Source organism: Eptatretus burgeri, chromosome 17, assembly GCF_056783735.1.
Source record: "Eptatretus burgeri isolate ZD-2024b chromosome 17, Ebu_testis_v1, whole genome shotgun sequence".
In the NCBI taxonomy this organism is placed as follows: Eukaryota; Metazoa; Chordata; class Myxini; order Myxiniformes; family Myxinidae; genus Eptatretus; species Eptatretus burgeri.
The window spans coordinates 24262014-24287297 of NC_140977.1; the positions used below are offsets into that span (position 1 = coordinate 24262014).

Sequence of the window (25284 nt, forward strand, 5' to 3'; positions counted from 1 at the left end):
GTCGACCCAAACTAAACTCACCGAGATGTGCGCAACTGCGCCAAACTTGGGGTCATTATAAACCAAACGGGGTGTACAACTCGGTACAGGAGCCTCGTCATTCTCAAACCTAACAGCAAAGAGGTCACAGACGAAGGTCACATCTTGTTCTGAATTACTGAATCCTTTATTACAAACCATGGTTCAGCACAATTCGTGGTAGAAGACAAAATATCTGAGTCATCAGGTGTGAAGCCCATGCAAGGAGAGACTGATATGCAGAGCTATTAATATGGTAGTGATGAGCCAGGATTAACAGGATAGTTTGTTTGGAGGTAGTGCGTTCACCTTTGAGAGCTAAATGCAGGTCAGATGCGAGTTATCGCTCACACCTACTCCGTTTCACGAAGGGTGGGTGAGTTATCGCCAACAGGCTCAGCAAATTACAAATTCCTACCCTGACAATGCTTGTGACGGGAACGGCAAATTACCCAGTGCGATATTGTGCAATACTGCTTTGTTAGGGAGGAACCTGCCTTTCAGAAGACGAGGCAGATGAACGTCAAGCCAGCGATCTAAAACGTCCGTGTTTCGATCGCAAGCTCAACTCGTCCTGCAATCTGACCTTCAAAAACTTCTGGACTGAATTGATCAGCCAAAAGCAAATTAAATCAAGTTGAAATTGTCAAGGTTGGGAGAGGAACAACAACAACAACAATAAAAAAACAACAACAACCAAGCATCAAAGTTGCTGTACAACTTTTAACAAACTTGCGATAAACTCTAAGCTGGTACAAGATTCCGAAGCGGAGTGAAAAAGTTTACGCCAAACGACATCACACACACGTTGCTTAAATTACATTTTAAAGCGGTTAACTCGAGAATAACCGAGTGCCCTTCAATTCTCAGACCACATATCAACTCGGAGATAGATAGCAAACGCATAATTTGAATACAAAAAAAAACAACCAGATACATATGATAATAAGGATATGTACCAGACTCTTTAAAGAGCACTGGTGATGCTAAAGCTGTTTCTTCCCAAGGGCTTTACACTAAGTTGTTTGCTGTTGCCTTCCCACCAGTCAGTGGCGGCAGGAAATTGCAATTGGTTCAGGGTGCTGGCGATAGCTCTCCTACTCTTTGCGAAGGACCTTAAACATTCAGCAGATAATGCTGTGCACAGACTAATGCCGGCAGACGGGACGCCCGGTTCAATGTCCATCCGATGGATCATCGACATCGACCATCGACAGCGCATCGATGCATTGCCTCTTTGTGAAACGCCAGGATGGCAGTTTACAACCGGGTTACGATTCAAACCTGGACAACAGTTCAAAGGCGAGTTTGTACATATACAAAGCAAAACCTGACATGAGAGTGCAGTTAAAAACCGGTCTCACTGAACCTGAAAGTTCACACCGACTCCAGATGAGAATCCTGATAGTTTGATCAAAATACACCGATTCAAGCTGAAAACACAATCCCCAAATAAAGTCTCGTTGCAGAAGTCAGCAATTTGCTGCAACCATGAGCTATGACGTTTCAAATAAAACTTTTAAATAAAATTAAAACAAGCAAACTACAAACATCTCACGAGTAAAACCATCGATGATGACAATAATACAGTACGCTGCGTACGACGTCATATTTGCTGAGCATCCGATGGCTTTTCACATCGCAATCCCCTTTAATCCCTCACCCACTCCGTCTCTTCTCACTAACGTCTCAGACTCGAAGGACAGGTTTAAATCTGGGCACCATTTGCCAAGAAAACGAATCCACATGAGTGCTGATGTCAAAGGGAGTTAGACATGTCACTTGCGCGAGACAAGAGCTCCAGGATGCTGGGTTACCAAACGGGATGTCATTGCAGAAGGAATTGCATTAGATGAGAAAAGGCAGAGTATTTCTTGCACACTCCTGCAAAACAATATCACTGGACACCATATTAATGTGAATGACTTGCGATGCAGCAATGTGAGCAAAAACTGAGTCAGCCCTTTGTGCGAACGCTTCACTGTGAGATCATTATAATTTCGAGTCTCGTGAGGGTGCATACGGAGGTGGGAACATGACCATGATGCGCATTTTATCAAACGAAGCAAATAATCATGCATGGTCATGTTGCTAAGTGAGTTGAAGGACTTGCAGGACAGCGGAACAAAGGGTGCGGCTTAAAAGTGCATTAGCAGCAGCGTCGTGCCGGCGGGTTGCTCGGGTGCTCAGGGCGGTCTTGCTGGAGAGAGAAATAGCTGGTGCTCAATTCGTGAGGAAACGCCGGTGCCAGTGGCATCTACACACACACACACACACACACACACACACACACACACACACACACACACACACACACACACACACACACACACACACACACACACACACACACACACACACACATAAAATTCAAAGACCTCTGAGGAATATTATCGCACAGTCTTCAAGGGCCTTAAAAGGGTAATGAGACAACCACAGTGTGTAGTGGTTAAGATTATATAAACAACAATATTTGAACAGTGTTGTTTGTTGATGGAAATGCAGGAGCTTCCTTATTAAAGGCAAAAAGTAAAATAAACAAAGCCGGTACACAATACGTCATTTGCCATCAAGTCAAATCAAAATGGCAAAAAGGTCATGGCATCAAATAAAATTATTCGGGGCCTTTTTAAAATCGCCATTTTAGACAAGCAAAAGGACGAAAGGGAAAAAAGCTGGAAAAGAAAAGGAAAATAGAATAAGCAACATGTCGCTGAATACGAACTATGACTGCAGTTGCAAGTTTTCCCATCTTCTTGTGGGTCAGCCGGGGAAATACCTTGATCCACGTCTTTAGAGAACCAGCTGGCCCATTCGAGCAAAGGTGATTTGGACCAAAAAAAAAAAAAATTAAAAAAAAATTCATCCCTCCGGGTACCAGGAGGACACCATGGTATTTTTAACGTCCACCAACTAATGCCAGTAGACAGGACACCCAGCTTAATGTCCACCCGAGGGACTGAGAGCACTTCGTGATGCAACGCTCAGCTTGTGAAACACCAATCAGGTAGTATATATTCAGATCGGGAGTATAACCCAGGCAAGACCGCTCAAAAGGTAAGTGTGCTACTCCTCTAAACAATTATGCCGGACCCAGACAAACTAATAATTGACTTTACGGGAAAGTACCTCTGATAATATAAACGGCCAAACAGAAGAGAAAGGAAAATGATGAGCAAGTCATCCCAATGAGAAACTCAAACAATTGACGGTGAAACACAAAACGCAAAGCGAGAGCAAAAGCAGAAGTGACAAGACGGATACCTTTCTGACAACGTCCTCCACAAGTCGATGGAACAGGTCATCCACGTTGCTGTTGTCCTTCGCACTCGATTCACAAAAACGCATCCCACAATACTGTCTGGCAAACTGAAACCACAATAACGGGGCTTGGTAAATTGGCAAAACGACCAATGGGCCCAAAGCAAACGTTCAAAATGAAAAGGATAGTTCACACTGAAAGTCAATTTCAACAATGAGAACCACACCTTATTTCCATGTACTGCTCAAGCAGTGCCGAGTAACAAGGTATTGGTAGATCAAACCACTGTTGCATTTTTTTTTTCACTTCACATTTTTGAGTAAATAATAATTGTACTGTAATAACAAGAGATACAACAACAAAACCTTTACGACCATTTCCCCCCTTTTTATCATCATCTCTTCGAGCATGACCTAATAATATGGGTGTCGATGTCCTTTGATCCGTTCGTCCGTTCACAATGAAGTTGAAGCGGGTGATCTGGTCATTAGTGATCCTGATAGAGGTCGATGAGACGTACACGATGGTATGACTTTCAAGGTCACCGAAGGTCAAGGTCAAGGTCACGAGGCCTTTGAAGTTGCGAAAATGACGATTTTAAAATTCTATCTCCGCCATTTCTCAAGCGATCTTGAATTTGATTGTAGCATATGAATCTATGGGACAATATCTAGATTTGGTTGGGCCGGATTTTGGATATATTCGCTTTCGTTTCCGTGTCACGTGACTTCAAAGTTGGCAAAAAATGTGAAAATGACGATTTTCAAAATCTATCTCCTCCTACATTTCTCAAGCGATCTTGAATTTGATTGTGGCATATGAATGTATGGGACAATATCTAAATTTGGTCAGGGCGGATTTTCGAATTTTGCTTTCGTTTTTGCGTCACGTGACTTCAAAGTTTGCAAAAACTGCCCTACCTTCACGAGGCTATATATTCTCTACTGGGCATGGTAAAAGTTAGTGAATGGTGCCATTGCATAGCAGCTGATCTTGTATATTTATACATTTTCCGCCGAAGGTGCAGAAGTTTCAAAACCCGAAATTTAAACGTCGGCATTTGTTTTCAAAATATAATTTCGTGCGCACCAAAATGCTGAGTCATCTTAAACCAAACTGTGCAGTTCGAGCTGCACAGTAGAACTGCACAGTCGAGCTGCGCAGTAGTCTTTGGTGATAACTGAACATTGAGAACTTGTGGTGTTATAGAGATGACCGTCACCCCCACACGGGGGTAATTTTTCAGTGTGTCGTCTAACGACTGTATTCCTCCATATATGCATCTATATGATACCTTGCATCAGTTTCAGACAAACCCAAACAATCCATTTCCTTCTTGACATTTTCAATCCATGACTTTTTAGTTTCACCTCTCAGCTTCCTTCCCAATACCACGAGATTTATTGCTTTGTTTACAACTTCATATTCTTACCTTCGTTGCACAATGCACATGACCATACCAACCAAGTCTATCATTCTCATGTGTTTGTCTCTTTTTTTTCTTTTTCTTTTTACATCTTCGATCAGCATTGTCCACGTTTTGCTTAAATACATCAACACAGGTTTCATACAGGCTTTATAAACTCCACCTTTTACAGGTGATGGAGTGTTTGTGCTTCATGATACCACCTCGACGTCTCCACTTATTTCAGGCTGACTTTATTCGTCATCCAATGGATAATTATACTCCTGATGTCTCTAAGCCTGGTGTTGGCTTAATGGTTAGGGTGGTAGGCTTGGGATCCTAGGATCCTGAGTTCAAATCTCACTAGGCTGTTGTATCAATACCAGGCGGGAGTGACTGCCTGTCATCCTTCCGAGGTAGGCAAGATGAGTAGCAGCTTGCTGGTATCCTGTGTCGGAGTGGCGACCCATCCAGGATTGTGCCCAATAGCTAAGGAGACCGATTAGGCAGCACCAACGCTCTGCACAGAGTATGGTCCCAATGAATGGATGGATGGATGATGCCTCTATCACATCTCCAAGGTAACAGAAACTTCTTTACTTTGTCCAAATTAAATTCGAGCTAAGGATTTATTTTCTTTAAATAATTTGTTCTTCGTTTCCTTGAAACTAGACGTGCCTACCTATCGCTATCTTTAATCAAAAGATCGCAAATTGTACTTTACAAACATATTGCATGTCTATCTGTGTCAATGAGGATGTAATTAAAATGATACAAAACGTACGAAAAAGGATATATTAATTTTTTTACAACATATAATTGTGGTTGTCATGGTTGTTGTTGTTTGTGTTCTACTTTTGTGTACATTAATCTCTATTATAATACCAAGCTTGCACACTAAAAACTCGGCTCGCCGTCACACGATCCCAATGAAATTGCCGTGGCAGTTCGCGGACATGCCGGCAATGTTTGGGAAGTCTTGGCGTTCCATAGTACCACTTGCATTTTGCACAATGTGTATTTTTGTCATTCCCTGTGCACGGTCTGTCGTCTGCTACCAGCTATGTTGTACTGCTATCCCGTGCATGTGCACGGTCTGTCGTCTGCTACCAGCTATGTTGTACTGCTATCCCGTGCATGTGCACGGGTATCGCTAGTATATTTTTGATATCGCTTCATGAAGTATTACTATATATAATTTTGGGTGCTCCTTCAGTGTCCTTCTAAAGGGGTTCCTGTTCTCGTAGCATAATTAATGTTACCGTTAAGGTGCTGTCACACCTTGACGATTTAGCCAGCAATGGCAACGTATAAAAATATACCATCAGAGATGGGGAATCCCCCGCCATTGAATGAAAAAGGTCATACATATTCCAGATAATGAGGGAGGTGAATTGGAAACAAGACACCATTTGGTCATCATCTCGAAAAAGTTCCCCAGGGGTGAGGCGAAACAGAACGTTTCGTTGTCTTATAGATAACTTATACCAATGAATGATTAGCCTGTTGTCGGCGTTCACGACCTATGCCCAACGATAGTCTAACTTAGGCATAGCGCGCTGCACGTACCGCCGACGATCACGTGGTGTAGCCTATTGAAAAGCTGCCGCTCGCCGATTCAAATCATAACCGCCTGAGAAGTGGAAGTGTCAACATCGCAGTCACACCTTGACGATTTAGCCAGCGTATGCCGACCTATGAAAAATGTGTCTAAAACGCTGGCACAAGTCAAATACGTTATGGGTAAGTTTGTTTACGTGAAGAGCACGCTGAAAAACGATGAAGTATGCTGTCATACATCGTAGTACGTCGAGTACGTCTAGTACGTCGTGAAATTTCAAGCATGCTGAAAATTTTACGATGTACCCGCCGTATGGCTCACACGTTCCGCTACGCTGAGAATAAGTTGCTGGCACGATATGCGATCGTTGACACATGTCGACACAAGTTCCTTGTAAGTTACTCATAAGTCGAAACACGTCGAGGTAATGTTTAGCATACCTGAAACTTATTTTCTCCGTCAAGGCACATTTTCTTTTTTTCTCCTTGGCTCCGCGAAGGCACGTGACGAAATATCTGAAGTTGTTGTTTTTTTTACATATTTTTATTTAAAGTCTATCACTAATTTTAAAATATATTTGGACATTTGCTTTTCGACATCGACGTGACAATATCCTCAAACAGAAAATATTCAGAGGAGGAACTAAGAATAAGACATGAGCAAACTGAAGAGGCAATCGGATGTGACGTAATGGCACGTGACGAAATATCGGAAGTTATTGTTGTTTAACGCTGCCAATACGCCATTATACGGTAGCTGTAAATTAGAAACACGTTCAGTAAGTTCTGTGGTCGTCCGGAAGACGTCAATCAAATACGTCTACATACGTCAATATGCATTGGAGGTACGTTACACATCGGTTCAAAGCACGTTACTCATAGGTTAGAAATAAGTTTCGGGTACGCTAAGCATTACCTCGACGTGTTTCGACTTATGAGTAACTTACAAGTAACGTGTGTCAACGATCGCATATCGTGCCTACAACTTATGACCAGCGTAGCGGAACGTGCGAGTCATACGCTGGCATACGTCGTAAAATTTCAAGCATGCTAAAATTTGAGGACACCGCAAAGTACAATGATGAAAGCCAGTGTACTACGACGTATGGCAGTGTTTTTCAGCGTGCTCTTAACGTATACAAAACTTACCCATAATGTATTCGATGTGCGTCAGCGTTTTAGACAAATTTTTCATAAGTCGGCATACGCTGGCGAAATCGTCAAGGTGTGACAGCGCCTTTAGAACGGCTACGATAAGCTCCCATTCCGACGTCTTCTTCCTCAATCCGAGAAAGAAGGGCTTTTAAAATAGGCACAATTATGAGTAAACTAACACAAAAAATTTTTTCCAGCAATCGGCCACCTATTCTTTATGAAGGACACCATTGTATATTTAACATCCACCAATCAACGCTGGCAGATGGTGTGCCCAGTTTACCGTCCATCCGAGGGACGGAACACACATTGATGTCCTGCCTGTGAGACACCAGAACGACAGTTTGTAGTTGGGCCAGGATTCAAACCCAGGCAGATGGTTCAGAGGCGAGTGTGCCAACCTGCCAACCCTGCCTGAACAACATTGCTGTTGTCCTTCACGGGCCATCCCATCCTCGAGGCCATCCAGCCAACACTCCGTGAATAATATGGAATAATAATGCACCATCGATTCCTTCCTGTTATCCAAGAGGATGGTGCCGAGGTAGCACGCTTACCTTTGAGATGTCTCGACTCGCATCGTTCCCGACGTGACTATAAACTGTCAAAAATAAACTGGTGCTTCGCATGTCAGGCATTGTCACAAAGTGTGTCATCCCTCGGATGGATGTTTTTCCCATAAACTATCATTAGTCACCCCGCCAACACGAATCAAAAAGCAGAGTTTAAGCAATTGTTTCACTTTGTCTGTCTGTCCACAAACATCAGTTTATGATGGACAAACAACATGATTTCAAATGAATGTTATATTTTGAACACGAATCAGAAAACAAACCTGTATGTTAACCGTACTTCGACTCTGAATTCGTCCCAATTGCACATGTTCACAAAGGAGTGAGGTCATATTTTACTGTCTGTCTGGCAGTCAAACAAAATTGAAAATCATTCCAAACAAGAAATTTACTGTTTCTAACGACGTTATAAAGGACACAAACAACAAGCACGAATAACTAATCCACCCATCCATCGGGACCATACTCTGTGCAGAGTGTTGGTGCTGCCTAAACAGTCTCCTTGGCTATTGGGTGCAATCCTGGACGGGTCACCACTCCGACACAGGATACCAGCAAGCTGGCACTCATTTTGCTGACGTCAGAAGGATGACAGGCAGAGTCAACCCCACCTGGTATTAATTCAACAGCCGAGTGGGATTTGAACTCAGGATCCCAGGATCCCAAGCCCACCACCCTAACCATTAAACCAATACTAGGCATAAATAACTAATGTAACATGTTAAATAAGGTGATGTGAAAGACGTTACATCAACGGTGGTAAACTTCCAAAAAATTTTTTTTTCTACAATCTTTAAAATCTTTATTTTATTTCTATTTAATTATATCATTGAACACTGGAGAACACAAATCACCTTTTGTCATTTTCAAAACCCTTCCGTTCAGCAGTTCTTGGACAAAATATTACGGCATTTTACATCATCTCGACCAATCAAATTTGCCGCTCACAGACTCTGCCCATGTCCGTTTTTCTCAAGATTGTGCGGAGTGAGGTGTTCTACGAACTCTAGGAGTCACAGAACATATCTAATCTCAGTGGTCACGTTCCATCGTGCATGCGGTTCTTCAACGAATGTTTCTAATACACACGAGAACTCAAGCTGGAGCACAAAAACATCTACCCTCCTGTGTGGTGCTCCTATATACAAGGTTAAATCTGTTTCTTCCTTTCGTTTTATTTTATTTTAAACAGTTTGATGCCTCTTGCTTGGTGGAATATGCTGTGTTTGACCTTCAGTCTGCTCTCTGCTTATGATTTCACCTCCACGACTAACTAGATCTCCATTTTGGCAACTTTGTTGAAGTTCCTGCTTGACCTCACACTCAGATTCCTTCTTCACCAGGTCAGGACCTATGTGCACAGTCTTCCAACCCTCCTTATTGTAAAGCACGTTAGCTGCCTCCAAGAGCTTCTCCTTCATATTTCTGTTGCCTAATGCAGCCACGACGATTCTGTTCTTCCCAGCAACCCTTTGACAAGGTAATCTATTCGCTTCAACAATTTCACATCATTCAGAGTGAATCACAAGATCGGTGTCAGATTTCCACAGGAGCTGAGAGTCTAGACTCCCAGTGTCATCATCTTGCGGAGAATCGTCACACACCAACTGCTCATTGTCATCCACCCTGTAGATGCGCTTTACGGATCACAATATTGTTGTCTGGCGGCTTTATCTTTCACCTCAAACACCTATGTGATCATCTGCTTCAAATTTGCTGTGTGGGCTTCTTGAATGTTACCTTGTCTTACTGAACTTTGCTGAGAAACTTTTGAATTTCACTTCAAGTGTATCTTGGCTCGACTCCATTTGCTGTACTAGTAGTAGCTCCTTTACTGCTTGTCGATTACATGCTTTACAAAACCAACGCAACTGATCTCCATTTGCCTGAACAAATTTACATTGATCATCACTGACATCTTCACAAGCGGTATGGTACCACAATCCACAATACTCACACTTGAGCCTCAGATCTGTGATTGATAAAACCTTCTTACAAGATTCACAAGTGGTCTTAGTTCTCAGATTCTTTGGTTTGGCTCCACTTCGCTCATCATGAGTAACTGGAGGTGCTATACTATACCTGTTCAACCTTATCAGTAAGAAATATGTCCACAAGAAGCCAGATGAGATTTGCCACCAAGGGAAAAGGCAACTTCTTGTTACCAAGTTAATACCAGACACTAACCGATATGAAGAAGACTCAAGCTCGTCGGGCATGTATGCTGCTGTGACTGTTTGCACATTACTCTGTGCAATCCGCCCCAATTCACCTGAACACTGCATGCTTTTCTGTCCCAGGCCCATAGGCCAGCAGCCGTAAGCTGTATCGTGCAGTTTGGTTCCATTCATCGGGGGGGGGGGGGGGTAGACAAAACCTTGATAATATGATAGTATATATCCAAATACATACGTATCCAAAAGTTCTCCACTCAAATAGCTGCAGTTATTGTGTATTTTCATCTTGAAAATCGATGCATTCCCCACGCTCTCTCTCTCATTTGAATTTTCTCCACTCGGATCACGTGTGGGTCACGTGACGCCTCGACAGCCAATAGATCGGCTGACATCGTATGCAAATTACGTCAGACTGTCATTTGACCAGCTAAGTTGTCCAAGATGGCAGCTTCCTGCAGGGAGGAAATCACCGGCAGCTGATCGGCGATTTTTGATGAATATGGCGTGAGGACGCTCCCCAGTGTATTATTCACCAGGACAATGTAGCGAACGAAGAAGTCAAACGTTTTACACCTGCAAGATGGGATAAATGGAGAGAAAGTGTCAACAAATGGCTCGTCTTAGACGGTCACGAACGACGTTTAGCCGAGAGTGCCAGCACGGGAGGACTAACTTTGATCATGGGCCGATTGTACCCGGAGTGCCGGTGTAAAGATTTCAAGCTACCCCCCTTTCAAGTTATCTCCCGGCAATCTGATATCGATTTCAAGTTACCTCCGGGGGTAGCTTGAAAATCGATTTCATCCCACCCCCTACGATTTCAGATTACCCCCCTCAAAACATTCATTTATGTTGTTTATTTACAAAAAATAGTAATTTAATTGGTATTGAAAACTAATTGGGGAAAAACCATTGACCACATGACATCCTTTAAAGAGTTTGCAATGAATTTTGATTTTATTTTAATATTGTTATTAATTGAAATCAGTATTTCTCATAGTAGTTATAGTTTTTGCCACCTTTTTATGAAATCCTTCTTCGATATAGTTGATCCAAATAGACATACTGGTTTATCTTTTTAACCAACTCAGACTATACTTACAATTATGGAAACAACGCAATAAAATCAATGTATAAGAAAGGCAATGAAAACGGCTTATTTTTAATTCACAATTTCGTTGTGGTGGTGGTGGTCGTATGGCAGCTTAGCTGCCGGGGTAGCTATCATTTATTGAAGCACGACTGTGTCGCTGATGCAGTGCCCCCCTACCAGTACACACACTGGAACTGGTACTTATTTCGCCGACCTCGGAAGGATGACAGGCTGAGTGCTTAGCCTGATGTTGGCTCAGTGGTTAGGGTGGCGACTTGGGATCCTAGGGTCCAGAGTTCAAACCCCGTCGGCCGCTGAATTAATACACCAGGGGGTTGACTCAGCCTGTCATCCTTCCGAGTCGGCACTCCGGGTACAATTGGCCCATGATCGAAGTTAGTCCTCCCGCGCTGGCACTCTCGGCTAAACGTCGTTCGTGACCGTCTAAGACGAGCCATTTGTTGACACTTTCTCTCCATTTATCCCATCTTGCAGGTGTAAAACGTTTGACTTCTTCGTTCGCTACATTGTCCTGGTGAATGATACACTGGGGAGCGTCCTCACGCCATATTCATCAAAAATCGCCGATCAGCTGCCGGTGATTTCCTCCCTGCAGGAAGCTGCCATCTTGGACAACTTAGCTGGTCACATGACAGTCTGACGTAATTTGCATACTATGTCAGCCGATCTATTGACTGTCGAGGCGTCACGTGGCCCACACGTGATCCGAGTGGAGAAAATTCAAATGAGAGAGAGCACAGGGAATGCATCAATTTTCAAGATGAAAATACACAATAACTGCAACTATTTGAGTCGAGAACTTTTGGATACGTATGTATTTGGATATATACTATCATATTATCAAGGTTTTGTCTACCCCCCCCCCCCCGATGAGTGGAACGAAACTTGATTTTAAGACACTTTCTGAGCCATGGCTGATGGCCTACCAGCCGTAACCGAAACAGCAGTGATAGGGAGAGAGTTCCCCAGCTTCAAGGTGGGGTGAGGTCACAAGACTGAACCTCCCTTCACCTCGACCGAGGTGCAGCACTGCTGCCCAGGGTGCTGCACACGGAACTAGTGAAATGGTGGGGTCACCCACGGCCTCCCCCGAGCCACGCTAGGCCATCTTGAAGCGCCGACGTCTCTTCCTCTCCCTGACAGCAATTAAACCAACTGCCTCACCATTGCCGTGTCAAAAGTTCACCAGAGCTAAAGAAACCCACGGCGCGACTCTCTCAAACTCCTTTCTCACTCAGACGATGCAATTCATCTCACTTAGCGATTATGTACCAAAATGGCGGAGCTTTTGTCCACCCTTTATCCAATCTCCTCTCAAAGTGTTTCTCTCCTCTCCCAGTCCACAATCACAATGAAGTATTTGCACCACTCCTCTCTTTTTTGTGGTTTGTTGCCCCCCCCCCACCACCCCACCCTCAGAGATCCAGAATTCAAGGTTGAAGACAAATCATGACTGCAGACACAGTTTTAATCCAATGCCAATATGTCTCCAAGTTGTGCCAAGAGCTCATGGGTTTAAGAGTGGGGCATATCCCCAACAAACACGACGCGAATGGAACCATGGCGAAAGGCAGAGGTTTCCGAAATGCTTTTCAATATATATAAATATTAAAGATGTTCTAACCCCAAAGTGACTCGCTCACTGATGTTTAATACTTTTCAGGTGCAGGTGTGTTTTAAATTTGAAATTTTGCATCCTGATGCAACTAAAAGCCACAATTCCAGAAAAAAAATAAAATAAAATAAGGACCACTGGACCTGGAGCTTATCTGTGCCCTCGCCTAATGTTGTAACCAAAAATTGGTAGCATTCTGACTGGTGGCTCTGGAGAAGATTTTTGAAGAAATTTACTAAGTCGGTCATTTTGACCTACTTAAAGTCAAGTGACCGGAACGAGCTTTGCAATCCCCATTACCAGTCAGGAGCAGAACGTTGATGCCAAATTTCAGCCGGACAGGCCTGGAGGTTTGGTCAGAGAAGCCAAATTAGGAGACGGACGGACGGTGCACGATGACAATACCTTATCTGGAATTCCAATTCCAGATGAGCTAAAATTCATAAATTTCAATAATGAAAGTCGGCCGGTGGAGCCTCGCTCCCTCAGCGAGGAGAGTGATGAAGCTTAGACTGCAGGGAGGGGATGCACTCCAGTATCTTCTGGCAGAATTCAAGCACAATCGACTGGTATTGTGAGAAACTCCACCTACATATTACGTATGCAAATCAAACTTGAAGGCCTCCAGCTCACATTTCCTCTTCCTGTCCAAGGGCATTCCCTTTCCCTTCCTCCCAACCTCCACTTCTTTGAATTGGTAAGGAAGCGAGGTTTGAAGTCGTTAACAAGCAATTTAATCAAATCAGAAACTAAATTATTATGCATCAACTTGCTAAATCGTCGAGTCCCATTGGCTGTGGGGCCAAAAAAAAAAAAAGAAGCTCAACCAATCCTCTATTATTTTTATGAAGATAAGGCAACCAAATTAAAGATTTCTTATTTTTAGATGAAAGATTATAAAGAGATAAAGAAGCAGAAAGGGCAAAAAATATAAAAATACAATTACAATCAAGCTTACCTTTTCACCCTCATCGCGCCGCACTTCCCGCTCCATTTCCCTATCCAACTTGTTCCCGACGAGCAATAGGTCAGCGTCCTCTGATGCATACTACAGGTTTGGATTCAAAACAACAACCATCGGGTAACTACACACAGTGCCCATGTTCATTTCACAAAAACATCAAAATGGCTTCAAAGTGGCAAGCTGTTCTCAACCTTGTCGACCATTTTCATCCACTTGCCCAGTTCTTCGAACGTCTCGCGCTTCGTGAGGTCATACACGATCAGGATTCCCTTGGCGTTACGGTAGTACGCAGATGTTATGCTGTTGAAACGCTCCTGCCCCGCAGTATCCCTAGAAAGAAAACCAGCATTGATAGCCCGATGTGGTTTCCATGCCAGAGCTGAATATCCAACTGTATAAATTACACGATCCAGTTGCCGAGACGGTCATTATTTTGATCTTAAAACACGTCTCCTTCATAACGTGAAGGTAAAGGAGGAGGAGAAGGCCAAAGGGGATGGGAGGAGGAGGAGGCTATGAGGGTGACATTTCTGAGAGCTAGACATTTACACATTTTAGAAAACCCAAATGCTGGTGGAATATTGTTTTCCATTCCAGATTTCGGCTCACGAGCAAGTTAAAAGTGACAGATGGCAAAAAGGTAACATACTGACAGTGAGGCAGTGGTGTCACAGGTGGCCAAAACAAGTGATTGAATGGATGAAGAGAGACAGAGACATAGACAGAGAAACAGGAAGCTGCAAGTAGGAGGGTTGGTTTATGTGGGGTTAACGGGGTAGCAAAGAGAATGAGTAGGGACGGGGATGGCACGAGATGGCGGTACACCATCTGCTTGAAGTCCTGAGGGGGACAGTGAGATTGAACGGCCTCTGGAAAACAGTTCCACAAATGGTAGAGAAGTGCATCTCTCATTCATATGAGATAGTGTTCATCAACATTGACCTTCGCCGGCATGACCTCCACATGACCAAGCACCAGGGTAGTTACAACAGTCCACACGGCCACAACTAGATTTGCAGTATTCATGAGATTTAGATCCTTTTCTGTGACATCACAAAACTGTGCAACAAGCCTGTGATCGATCCATTTCAGGAAAGGTTGTCCACTCCGTTTTCCAAAAATAACGCTGATTAAAAAAAAAAAAAAACAATGCAATTTTTCACGATCCATCAAAGATGCTGACAATATCAGCTCTACGGGTGGTCCTACCATCACAACTAGAGGCATTTCTACATGGAGTCATTTTGAAGACAAGTTGCATCATTTCGGTACCAAGTTTGGGAAACATCAACAGAGGGGTAATTTCCACAAGAACCATCCTCATAGAACCCAAAGAAGAAGCAAAGACAAAATGAAACTTTTGCTTTTCAGACATAAACAACAACAGTTGATCAAAATCAAAACTCACCAGATCTGAAGCCTGATTTTCTTGTCACCAACATCTATCGTCCTGATTTTGAAGTCTACACCTGCACAAACAGATAAATAATCACCCCATTCATCATTTAGGCAGCGACAGCTCTCAAAGAAAGCACGAGCCGTACACCGAGGCAGTTCATCCATGCAAATCCCGGGTGCCATTGATCTTGCAGCCAATGAGCACATTCGTGGAGATTTTCATAACTATTTGCGTTCAGACACCAACCTTCATGACCATGTAAAACAACAAATTCCACACCAATACCCTATGGATGTTGAGGGAGTGGGGGGGGGGCACAAACAGTGGGTTGAAGGAGAAAATGGAGGGAGACTTCGAGAAATAATAGATGTCGGGAATAATGAGAGCAAGGGTAGGACACAGGAGATGACCAAGATGGATACAGCTGCAAACTCTCTATCACAGAAGTTGAAGGAAGGAGATGGGCTTTGGAAGGGTTGATGGGGGTAGAGAAGATAATGCTTGTGGATGGGGGATGACCTGAGACGGTAGTGAACAGCTGTTCTTGAGGCCCTGGAAGGATGAATGATTTTGAAGAGACTGAGGAAGTTGCTTTTACAAGTAGGGGGGGGGGGAGAAAGAATGGATTGGAGGTGAACAGTAGCATACTTCTGGATTTTGGGAGTTTCATCATAAGGAGGTTGCTGACAGACCACATGCCTCCTGCAGAAACTAGAGTGGGCAGGGGGAGGGGTTGGGCAGAGCAGAGAAAGGGCAGGAGGGTGCAAGACCAGAAAGGAGTCAGCAGAAGACAGAGAGACCACAAACCCTTCTGCATTGTGAAAGTGATAGGCCCAGAGATAATGGAATCTCTCACAAATGGAGTTGAGTTGGAAGGCCTTGGTTTCCATTGCGTCAAGCTGAAGGCCCTGTCACACCTTGACGTTTTAGCCAGCGTATGGCAAGGTATCAAAATGTATGTAAAACACTGGCGTACGCTGAACTGTTGGTTTTTTTTCCAGTTTTGGACGTATGCATAACATATTAGTAACGTACACAGAACGTTTCAATAATATATAGATAACTTATATCAACGAATGCTGAACGTGTTGTTGGCGTTCATAACCTATGCTCAACGATAGTCTAACTTATGCATAGCGCGGCAGCGTATCACCGACGATCACGTGGCGTAGGCAATTAATAGGCTGCGGCTCGACGATTCAAATCATAACCGCACTCGACATCGAAGTGTCAAGCTGCTGTCACACCTTGACGATTTAGCCAGCGTATGCCGACATATGAAAAATTTGCCGAATACGCTGGCACACGTCAAATACGTTATGGGTAAGTTTTGTATACGTTAAGAGCACGCTGGCATACGTCGTAGTACGTCGAGTACGTCGACAAATTTTCAGCATGTTGAAAATTTTTCGACGTATGCCAGCGTACGACACACGTTCCGCATACGCTGGCCATAAGTTGTAGGCATGTTACGCGATCGTTGACACACGTTACTTGTAAGTTACTCATAAGTCGAAACACGTCGAGGTAATGGTTAGCGTCAGTGTTCCAGACTCCCTGTTGTTGTTGTTTTTTTTTTTTTTTCTTTGGTATGATGGTGATGTTGACACTTCGATTTCCAGTGCGGTTATGATTTAAATCGTTGAGCGGCAGTCTATTAATATTATATTATAACCGCACTATAAATTGAAGTGTCAACATCACCGTCATACCGAAGAAAGAAAGAAAAATAAAAAATAAAAAAAATTAAAAAACAGGGAGTCTGGAACACTGACGCTAAACATTACCTCGACGTGTTTTGACTTATGAGTAACTTACAAGTAACGCGTGTCGACATGTGTCAACGATCGCGTAACGTGCCGACAACACATTACTCAAAGGTTAGAAACAAGTTTCAGGTATGCTAAACATTACCTCGACGCGTTTCAACTTATGAGTAACTTACAAGTAACGCGTGTCGACATGTGTCAACGATCGCGTAACGTGCCGACAACACGTTACTCAAAGGTTAGAAACAAGTTTCGGGTATGCTAAACATTACCTCGACGCGTTTCAACTTATGAGTAACTTACAAGTAGCGCGTGTCGACATGTGTCAACGATCGCGTAACGTGCCGACAACATGTTACTCAAAGGTTAGAAATAAGTTTCGGGTATGCTAAACATTACCTCGACGCGTTTCAACTTATGAGTAACTTACAAGTAGCGCGTGTCGACGCGTGTCAACGATCGCGCAACGTGCCTACAACTTATGGCCAGCGTATGTGGAACGTGTGAGTCATACGCTGTCATACGTCGAAAAATTTCAAGCATGGAAAATTTGTTTAACAGCTCGGCGTACTACGACGTATGTCAGCGTGCTCTTAACGTATACAAAACTTACCCATACGTATTCGACGTGTGCCAGCGTTTTAGACAAAGTTTTCATACGTCGGCATACGCTGGCTAAATCGTCAAGGTCTGACAGGGCCTTGAAGAAGGTGTGATGTGGGGGGTGGGGGGGGGCAGCCAAGAAGGGAGAGCAGTACTCCGTCAAACTGCAGATGAAGGCATTGATTTTGGACACTCCAGCAATGACAGGGAGAGGAGATGAGAGGGGATCCTGTTGATTCCCACAGGTTGGCCATGAGAGTAGAGGTTGTCAGTAATCCAAGGGTGGAGTTGGACTTAGATGCAGAGTTGCACATCAACAGAGAGTGTGGTGAGCAAGGCAGGATGCCAGACTATCGCATGTTCGATACAAGTCGAGAGAGACAGCCCTGATATCATGTCTGAGATTGAACACCTCCATCCATTGTTGGAGAAGCAGAAGTGGCAAGGTAGAGTTACCAGGTCTGAATCTGAATTGATGATCTCAGATCAGGCCATGCAAGAAATGTAAGGATTTGATGTCAACTGTGATGATGGATTCTATGACCCTGCTGATTATTGGAAGTAAGCTGATGGGTATGTAGTTAAGGGGGATCGTTTTTTGCACTTTTTATGTAAAGCAGTGATGTTGGCAGATTTCCAAGCAGGTAGAAGAAGACCTGGGGCAAACGATAGAGTGAAAAGGGCAGATTTTAAGACACATGTGCTGATGCCTTCCAGGCCAGTTGTAGCATCGGAGTTCAGGGTCCACAGAAACATCCGGGAGCAATTGGGTACGACTGTTAAGGGTAATACAGAGAGCAACAGGTTGGAGACAAGATTTGGAAGCAAACAGAAATGGTGCAATCGGCCTTCTTACGAGTGGAGTCAGCTGTGGTGCCACTTGAGGAAAGGGAAGGGATGGAAGGGGAGCATACACCAGAGACAGAATTGACAAGGCACCACCAGGTTTTAGAGGAAGGAAACAGGCTTGGAAGTTCATTCTTGAGACTTGAGGGTGGCCTGATGATCCTCCTGGTCCTCCTGAGAGTGGACACAAACTTGGTGGAGTGATCCAATGTTGCCTTTGGTTGGATTTGCCTTCCAGGAAGAGAAGGCAAGTTGTATGACGGTAACTACCTCGCCACAGGATTCAGTAGACCATGGGTGACAGGAAGTGTATCATGATTTAATTCGATTTTTATATTTCTTCACCAGAAAATGTCATGAAAACCGGGTTGGTGGGAGAGCCGAGAGGTATGCACACTCACCTCTGAGCTATTTGGAGTGGGTTTTAATCCCAAACCTGCTATGAAATATCCTGTGCTTTCACAGGCAGGACGAGGCATCGATGTGTGTGCCGTCCCTCAGACAGACTTCAAACTGGGTGTGCCGTCTGCCAGCATTAGCTGGTGGATATTAAAGATCCTGCGTTGTCTTTCATGAACAATCATTTGATTATCCTTCGGCGTCGTGGTCACCTGTCCAGGATTATAAACCTTGCCAAGGGACTGCTTGGACAGAATTGACGTTCTGTGAAGAGCATGGTACATTTATGTCGACACGACTACGATGAAGATCATGCGGAAGACCACACTACTTATACCAGGAAGCTTGTAACGGTCTATGTCAGACAAGCTCCAATGAAGGACCAGGATCAAAGCGTTTTAATAACGATATAATTAAATTGTATTCAACGCTGGGGCTCCCGAATTCCATCCCACAGCTATGGATGCTGTCAACAGCAAGGCCTTCGAACCGCCCTTCACTCCAATCTCACCACTATTTTGTAAACCGCCCCTTACGTCGAAGAACTACTACTCCTTTTGAGTCGTCAGACACAGAGCTTCTGAGGCAATTTTAATTGGCGAGGGAGCACAATCCTGGACGGGTCACCACTCCCACGCAGCATACTCGGGTGACTCATTTTGCATACCTCGGAAGGATTACAGGTCGAGTCAACCCACCTGGTGTTATTTTAACGGTGAGAACAAGGGCTCAAACTCAGGACTTTAAGATCTTAAACTAGCCACCTTACCCGTTAAGCAAACACGAGGCTTCCTCTTACATACCAACCCGTGAATTTGTATTCCCCCAATCTTGCCAATATTTAGCCTCACGTGTTCTCGAAGGGACGGGCGGTGCTATTGTAATCAGTCTGTGTGTCCACTATCCGCACACAGATCTAATTTCATCGAGATCATTCATTCCCAGATGTCGCATAATATTTGTACCTGGCAACACAGGCAACACTTTCACCGCAATTTAATTTTATACCTTGAATGGACTTTACGTCCAAGTGAGCCGCATCCCTGAGGGTCCGCACCTAGATCAACTGTAATCCATGTCATTCAATCTGAGGCATTTAAAGAATTAATCAAGTCACACGCGTGCAGATTTGCACAGCAATGAAACAGGCTAATAAATGTTGTATTACTCAACACCCAATCCACACATCCCGGCGAGGTTCCGCGTTATTCAATGCTCTGTCTTGTTCCCAATGTGACCCCAAATTGTTTTCCCCAATAATACTTGGCACTATTGATACCACACCAGCTTTTCCAATTTTCCACTCCATCACCACCCCTATAATCTGATAATGGAGGTGATAAGTGGAAAGGTCTTTGTTGGAAAAGAAGGGAAAGAGTAAAAGGGTAGAAACATATCAAAGAGAACGTCTGACAACAGCTGGTACTCGGTACGTTAATGTTCTACCCATCTGATACAACCGCTGAGCAGCTGTGGGCTAACATTTCATGTAATGGGCAATAAGAGATGTACCATCATTAAAACTTCCATGGGAAGGTGAAAGGGGCATTTCAGACCAGATTTATATGAGAAGAACAAAGATTGCGAGCTCTCAGCATTACCAACCCGTGCCATGCGAGGAAGGTAGACAAACAGCCTCAAAGATCTCAGCCTTGCCTTTGAGGTTATTACAACTACACCTCTATTCATCAGGTTTATGCAAAAGAACCAGGTGTGGTGTTGCTATACACGTACAACTGCAAAATGGCCTAAGTTTACAAGTCTACAAGTGTGGTAGTTAGCAGGGAGGTGGAAGCATTATTCCTCTGGAGCCTCTGATGGTCATGGAGGAGGTTATAAATCTGGCATACTAGAGGGGCTAACACAGCCTGGTGTTGGCTTAATGGTTAAAGTGGCTGGCTTAAGATCTTGGGGCCCTGAGGTTGAGCTCCTGTACCGTTTAAATAACACCAGGTGGGTTGACTCAGCCCGTCATCCTTCCAAGGTCGGCAAAATGAGTACCAGCTTACTTTGGTAATAAGCCATTCGAGTATCCTGCATCGGAGTGGTGACCCGCCCCGGGCTGTACTCCTTAGTCAAATGAAACTTCCTCGGCAGCCCTTTGTGCCTTGTGGCGTGAAAGGTATGATTTGAGGGGCTCCTTGGTGCTGCCTGGCTATGTAAGCTTTTCCTGGCGGGAGTTTCGTGACGTGTTGCGGATTGAAAAGCTATGGAGTTATTGGCTTCATGGTGGTTACCTTTTGCCTGCGGGCCGGCAGCAGCACTGCTTAACCCCACTTCTCAATACACACTTCATAGCGGCCTTGTCCAGATTCTGAAGCACCGACATACAAAATTTGGGGCCTCTCGGTACTACGGTTCGGCCATGAAAGAATAATGTACAAATGCACAAACACACAAAGTTGAAAAAATATTTACAAGATATCAACGTGCACAATATGTGCCGGAACCCCTACGTAGTCCCCCCCCCCCCAGCAGCGTAAACCCCACCCAAGCTGTCATCTTATCAAGATTGGGTTATTTAGACTTTAGTAAACCATCAATGAGATTGATGTTTAAAGCTGTAGCAAAAATTAAACCGGAGAATGCACCACGGCAAGGGTGGCCCAAATGGCTTAATTTCCTTGTGTGAGGTCAGGTTCTTGATTTTCAGAGTACAAACACACAAATAGAGAATTGCCTTGCAATGGAGGTGGGGGGGGGGAGGGGTTTGTGTCCAGGACCTGACTCTGGGTCCCCCCAACATGAATGCAAAGTCTGGTGGAGATTGACCCAGTCCTTTTTTTCTATGATTTCCAGACCTACAAAAACAGACAATGTCCTTGTGGGGGAAGGGAGGGATGTTGTTGTGGAAAAGGTGGAGGGGGTTGCTTCAATCCTTGCCCAGATTCAGAAGTGACTACACATAAAATTTGGGGCCTCGAGGTGCTACAGTTCAGGTATGAAAAGCCCCATCAGAGTCTGGACTTCCCTCCTGGACGCGTGAATTCTTCGAGTAATCTCTTCCAACATGAAGGCTCACTGCTCACCTATCTATTGTTGCATCTGTGCGGTACGAGTCTGGCGGGTCACGTCAAAACGACCACAACAGTCAACCGTTTTGAAGACCCCCTGCCGGGTCCTCATGTCCAAAGCTGCGTTACCGTGCAGATTAGAGTCCCCAAATGGGGCGAGATAGGCGTCACATGTCAGGATCTAATAAGGCCACGTGACGCAATCATCTAGCAGTGCGGAGATCGCGATCAATCGTCCTCAACAGACCGCTAGGAAAACCAGAATTCACAGCCAAGACCAAATCGGGTTTAATAAAAGGCAATAATGCCACGGGGGAGTGAATTTACGACCGGTATACGTGCACACGAACCAACGAACAAATGGCAGATCCTTAATTATGCTATGCCTTTGGGTCCATCAGACAGCCACAGGAGATAGACAATAGAGTCTGACAAGTTCGAGTAAACCCTTCAAACATGGAAGCTTACTGCTCACAGACACTATTTTGTTTCCCTTTTCTCTCACATTACCGAATCACCTCTATCCTCTCGAGTTCGACCCTCATTTCATCATGATGGCACAAGTTTTTCTTTTTCTTTGACAACTGAACCTGCTTCAGTATTCTTTGTTGTGCTCCTGCTGTCCTCTCACCTCTTCACACAGCACTCATTCCCTCCCCCCTCCTCCTCTCCAGGGTCAAATATGGAAGGGGACAGGTGCTTTCCTCACCTTCCGAAAGTCTAAACTCAATGCTCACCTATATTCTTTAAAATCCCGAGCTTTTCTCGCTTGTGGAACGTCACCTTCCTGAGTCAGTTGTCCCGATCCATTCCCAACAGAAAAAGTTAGTTTTCCTGAGGTCTTCTCGGTGGGATTTCCAGTCCGTTGCCCAAAGACATCTCACAGTTTCAGCCATTTCCAACTACGAAGCTTCAGTACACCCACTAAGACCCTGTCACCACCCTTCTCCTGCAATCCCCCGACCTTGTGCTCTGGTGCATCCGTTTGTCGTCGTCCCACGGTTTCCCCGTTTTGGCTGTTGATCCATTGGCTCTTGTTGTCCTGCTCTTCTATGAGCCTCAATACTGCATTATATATATATATATATATAAAAAGGATTTATACGATAAACCCGACAAGGAGGTTTCAGTCGAGAGTTTAGTGGAGGTTATGTAAGCTCAACCCACTGAACACTGAATCTTGAACCCAGTAAAAGTTATGGAAATCAAGATTTATGAATATTATGGCTCAACGAAACACACCAACACCACCACCACCTGCAGGGAAATCACTGAGCTGCGTCACCACACATTGAGATCCATGAAAGAAGGTCTTGGCCTACTGACAAGGTACTAGCCCCTTTGACCTACTTTCAAGGTACAGTTTACACTCGTACGTATCAGAACTGTGCAATATTTCACACAAACGTGAACATTGCACATAGTCCAATTTAGAAGATATCTCTCTATGAACAGGCTATCTATTTACTCCGAACTCACGGGGTGTGATGGAGGGAGAGTCGAGAAAAGAAAGAGAAAGTAGCGTGGTAGTTGAGATAAAGGAAGGTAGCAAGGGTGGGAAGAATGTGGAGATGAGTAAGATAAAGGAGCATGGATGGAACTATGGGAGAGAAGAATAAAACAAGAAAGAAATAAAGAAAGAGAGAGGAGGTTCAAAAGTTCGGCCATATTTGCGCACAAAGTAAATGCATGGCATGAAGTCAATTCCCGTGGGTGGAACGACAGCGGAAATGTCATGTTAAACTCCTTATGTCAGTGAGAACTCCGTAAAGTGGAAATTGGGGGAGGGAGCACGAGTCAGAAACACTCGTGGAAAAACAAAACTATGGTGGATGACGTTTGGTCATTTTACTTAGAGAGCTGTTAATGGAGCTTCATTGAAGAGAGTGGTGTACCACTCATCACCACCACCACTCCCACCCCTCGACCAATCACGGACACAACCACCACCCCAAACACCCCCTGACGCAGCTCACCACCACCACCACCACCACCCCACCTCATGAGCCCTCACAGACCATGACCCCAACCCTCACAACCCACCACCACAACCACCACCACTCCCCCTACCCCTCACGGACCACCACCACTCCCCCTACCCCTCACGGACCACCACCACTCCCCCTACCCCTCACGGACCACCACCACTCCCCCTACCCCTCACGGACCACCACCACTCCCCCTACCCCTCACGGACCACCACCACTCCCCCTACCCCTCACGGACCACCACCACTCCCCCTACCCCTCACGGACCACCACCACTCCCCCTACCCCTCACGGACCACCACCACTCCCCCTACCCCTCACGGACCACCACCACTCCCCCTACCCCTCACGGACCACCACCACTCCCCCTACCGCTCACGGACCACCACCACTCCCCCTACCCCTCACGGACCACCACCACTGCCCCTACCCCTCACGGACCACCACCACTCCCCCTACCCCTCACGGACCACCACCACTCCCCCTACCCCTCACGGACCACCACCACTCCCCCTACCCCTCACGGACCACCACCACTCCCCCTACCCCTCACGGACCACCACCACTCCCCTACCCCTCACGGACCACCACCACTCCCCCTACCCCTCACGGATCACCACCACTCCCCCTACCCCTCACGGACCACCACCACTGCCCCTACCCCTCACGGACCACCACCACTCCCCTACCCCTCACGGACCACCACCACTCCCACTACCCCTCATGAACCACCATCACCCCACACCCCTGATGGACCACCACCAATCCCCCTACCCCTCACTGACCACAACCCCCTCTACTCCTCACAGACCACTACCACTCCTTCCTCACAGACACAGAACACCCTCACTTACCAACAGTAGACTTGCAATTCTCGGTGAACGCTCCTCCGGTGAACCTCTCCAACAAGCTCGTCTTTCCCACCCCTCGATCTCCGATGAGGATCAGCTGGAGTCGACAGTCCACGGGTCTCGCCGTTCTTTGTCTGCTCCGAGCGACACTCGGACTTACTCCCTGTCCCTGCCTCACGGTCCCCATCGTTTAATCCGCCAAGGAGCCCAAAAACCCCACAACTTCAAACTTCAAGCGGCCGAATCCGCGTGCGGCCTGTTCTCAACTCGCAACTTCAAACACCAAATGTATAAACCACGTTTTACCAAACTTTTACAACTCCCGTGACGCGGCGTTTGTCAAAACGAAGTTGTTATTTTTTTTGTTTGTTTGTTTTTGTTTCAACGTAATCCCATTACGGCCTCTTCTTCTTCTTCATCATATATGGAACTTTATTTCAGAGCTGAATAAATAAATAAAAAATACTTCAGGAGTTTCAAAAGGAAACTGCTATTTCCTCCTTAAACGTGTATAAACCCCGAAACGAGTCAGTGAAAACCGCCTGGTCAAGTCGCCCTCAGAGTTGCTGCTTG

General features: G+C 45.1%; 2 protein-coding genes across 4 annotated transcripts in view; one reads left to right on the forward strand and one right to left on the reverse strand.

Moving 5' to 3' along the window:
• The window catches only part of LOC147009568 (uncharacterized), a 44549-nt gene that overhangs the window by 16659 nt on the left and 2606 nt on the right, over window positions 1–25284 (forward strand). For 2 of the 3 annotated variants that reach the window (XR_015053031.1, XM_085863025.1), the window contains 2 exons: window positions 9316–9452; window positions 12683–12893. Coding sequence is in view for 2 of the 3 variants with exons in the window: in XM_085863025.1 (XP_085719151.1) it covers window positions 9316–9408 (93 nt within the window). In the remaining variant the exon portion in view is untranslated. Of the gene's footprint in view, window positions 1–9315; window positions 9453–12682; window positions 12894–25284 lie in introns of those variants that run through there. The other variant, XM_085863026.1, reaches the window with a different exon arrangement.
• On the reverse strand, window positions 143–25124 carry RAB12 (RAB12, member RAS oncogene family). The gene is made up of 6 exons (XM_085863022.1): window positions 24715–25124; window positions 15251–15311; window positions 14034–14172; window positions 13837–13926; window positions 3283–3387; window positions 143–2275 (listed from the first exon to the last, which is right to left on the reverse strand). The coding sequence occupies exons 1-6, from the start codon at window positions 24896–24898 to the stop codon at window positions 2168–2170; spliced, it is 687 nt and encodes a 228-aa protein (XP_085719148.1). The 5' UTR covers window positions 24899–25124; the 3' UTR covers window positions 143–2167.

Bases quoted from the DNA above. Each gene is read 5' to 3' on its own strand.
- RAB12 (XM_085863022.1), bottom strand. From the start codon at position 24,898: ATGGGGACCGTGAGGCAGGGACAGGGAGTAAGTCCGAGTGTCGCTCGG. The intron at 13,927-14,033 runs GTTGAGAACAGC...CCAAACCTGTAG, and splicing joins GGATGAAAATGGTCGACAAG to TATGCATCAGAGGACGCTGA. The intron at 2,276-3,282 runs GTATCCGTCTTG...GTGTGTGTGTAG, and splicing joins TGGAGGACGTTGTCAGAAAG to ATGCCACTGGCACCGGCGTT.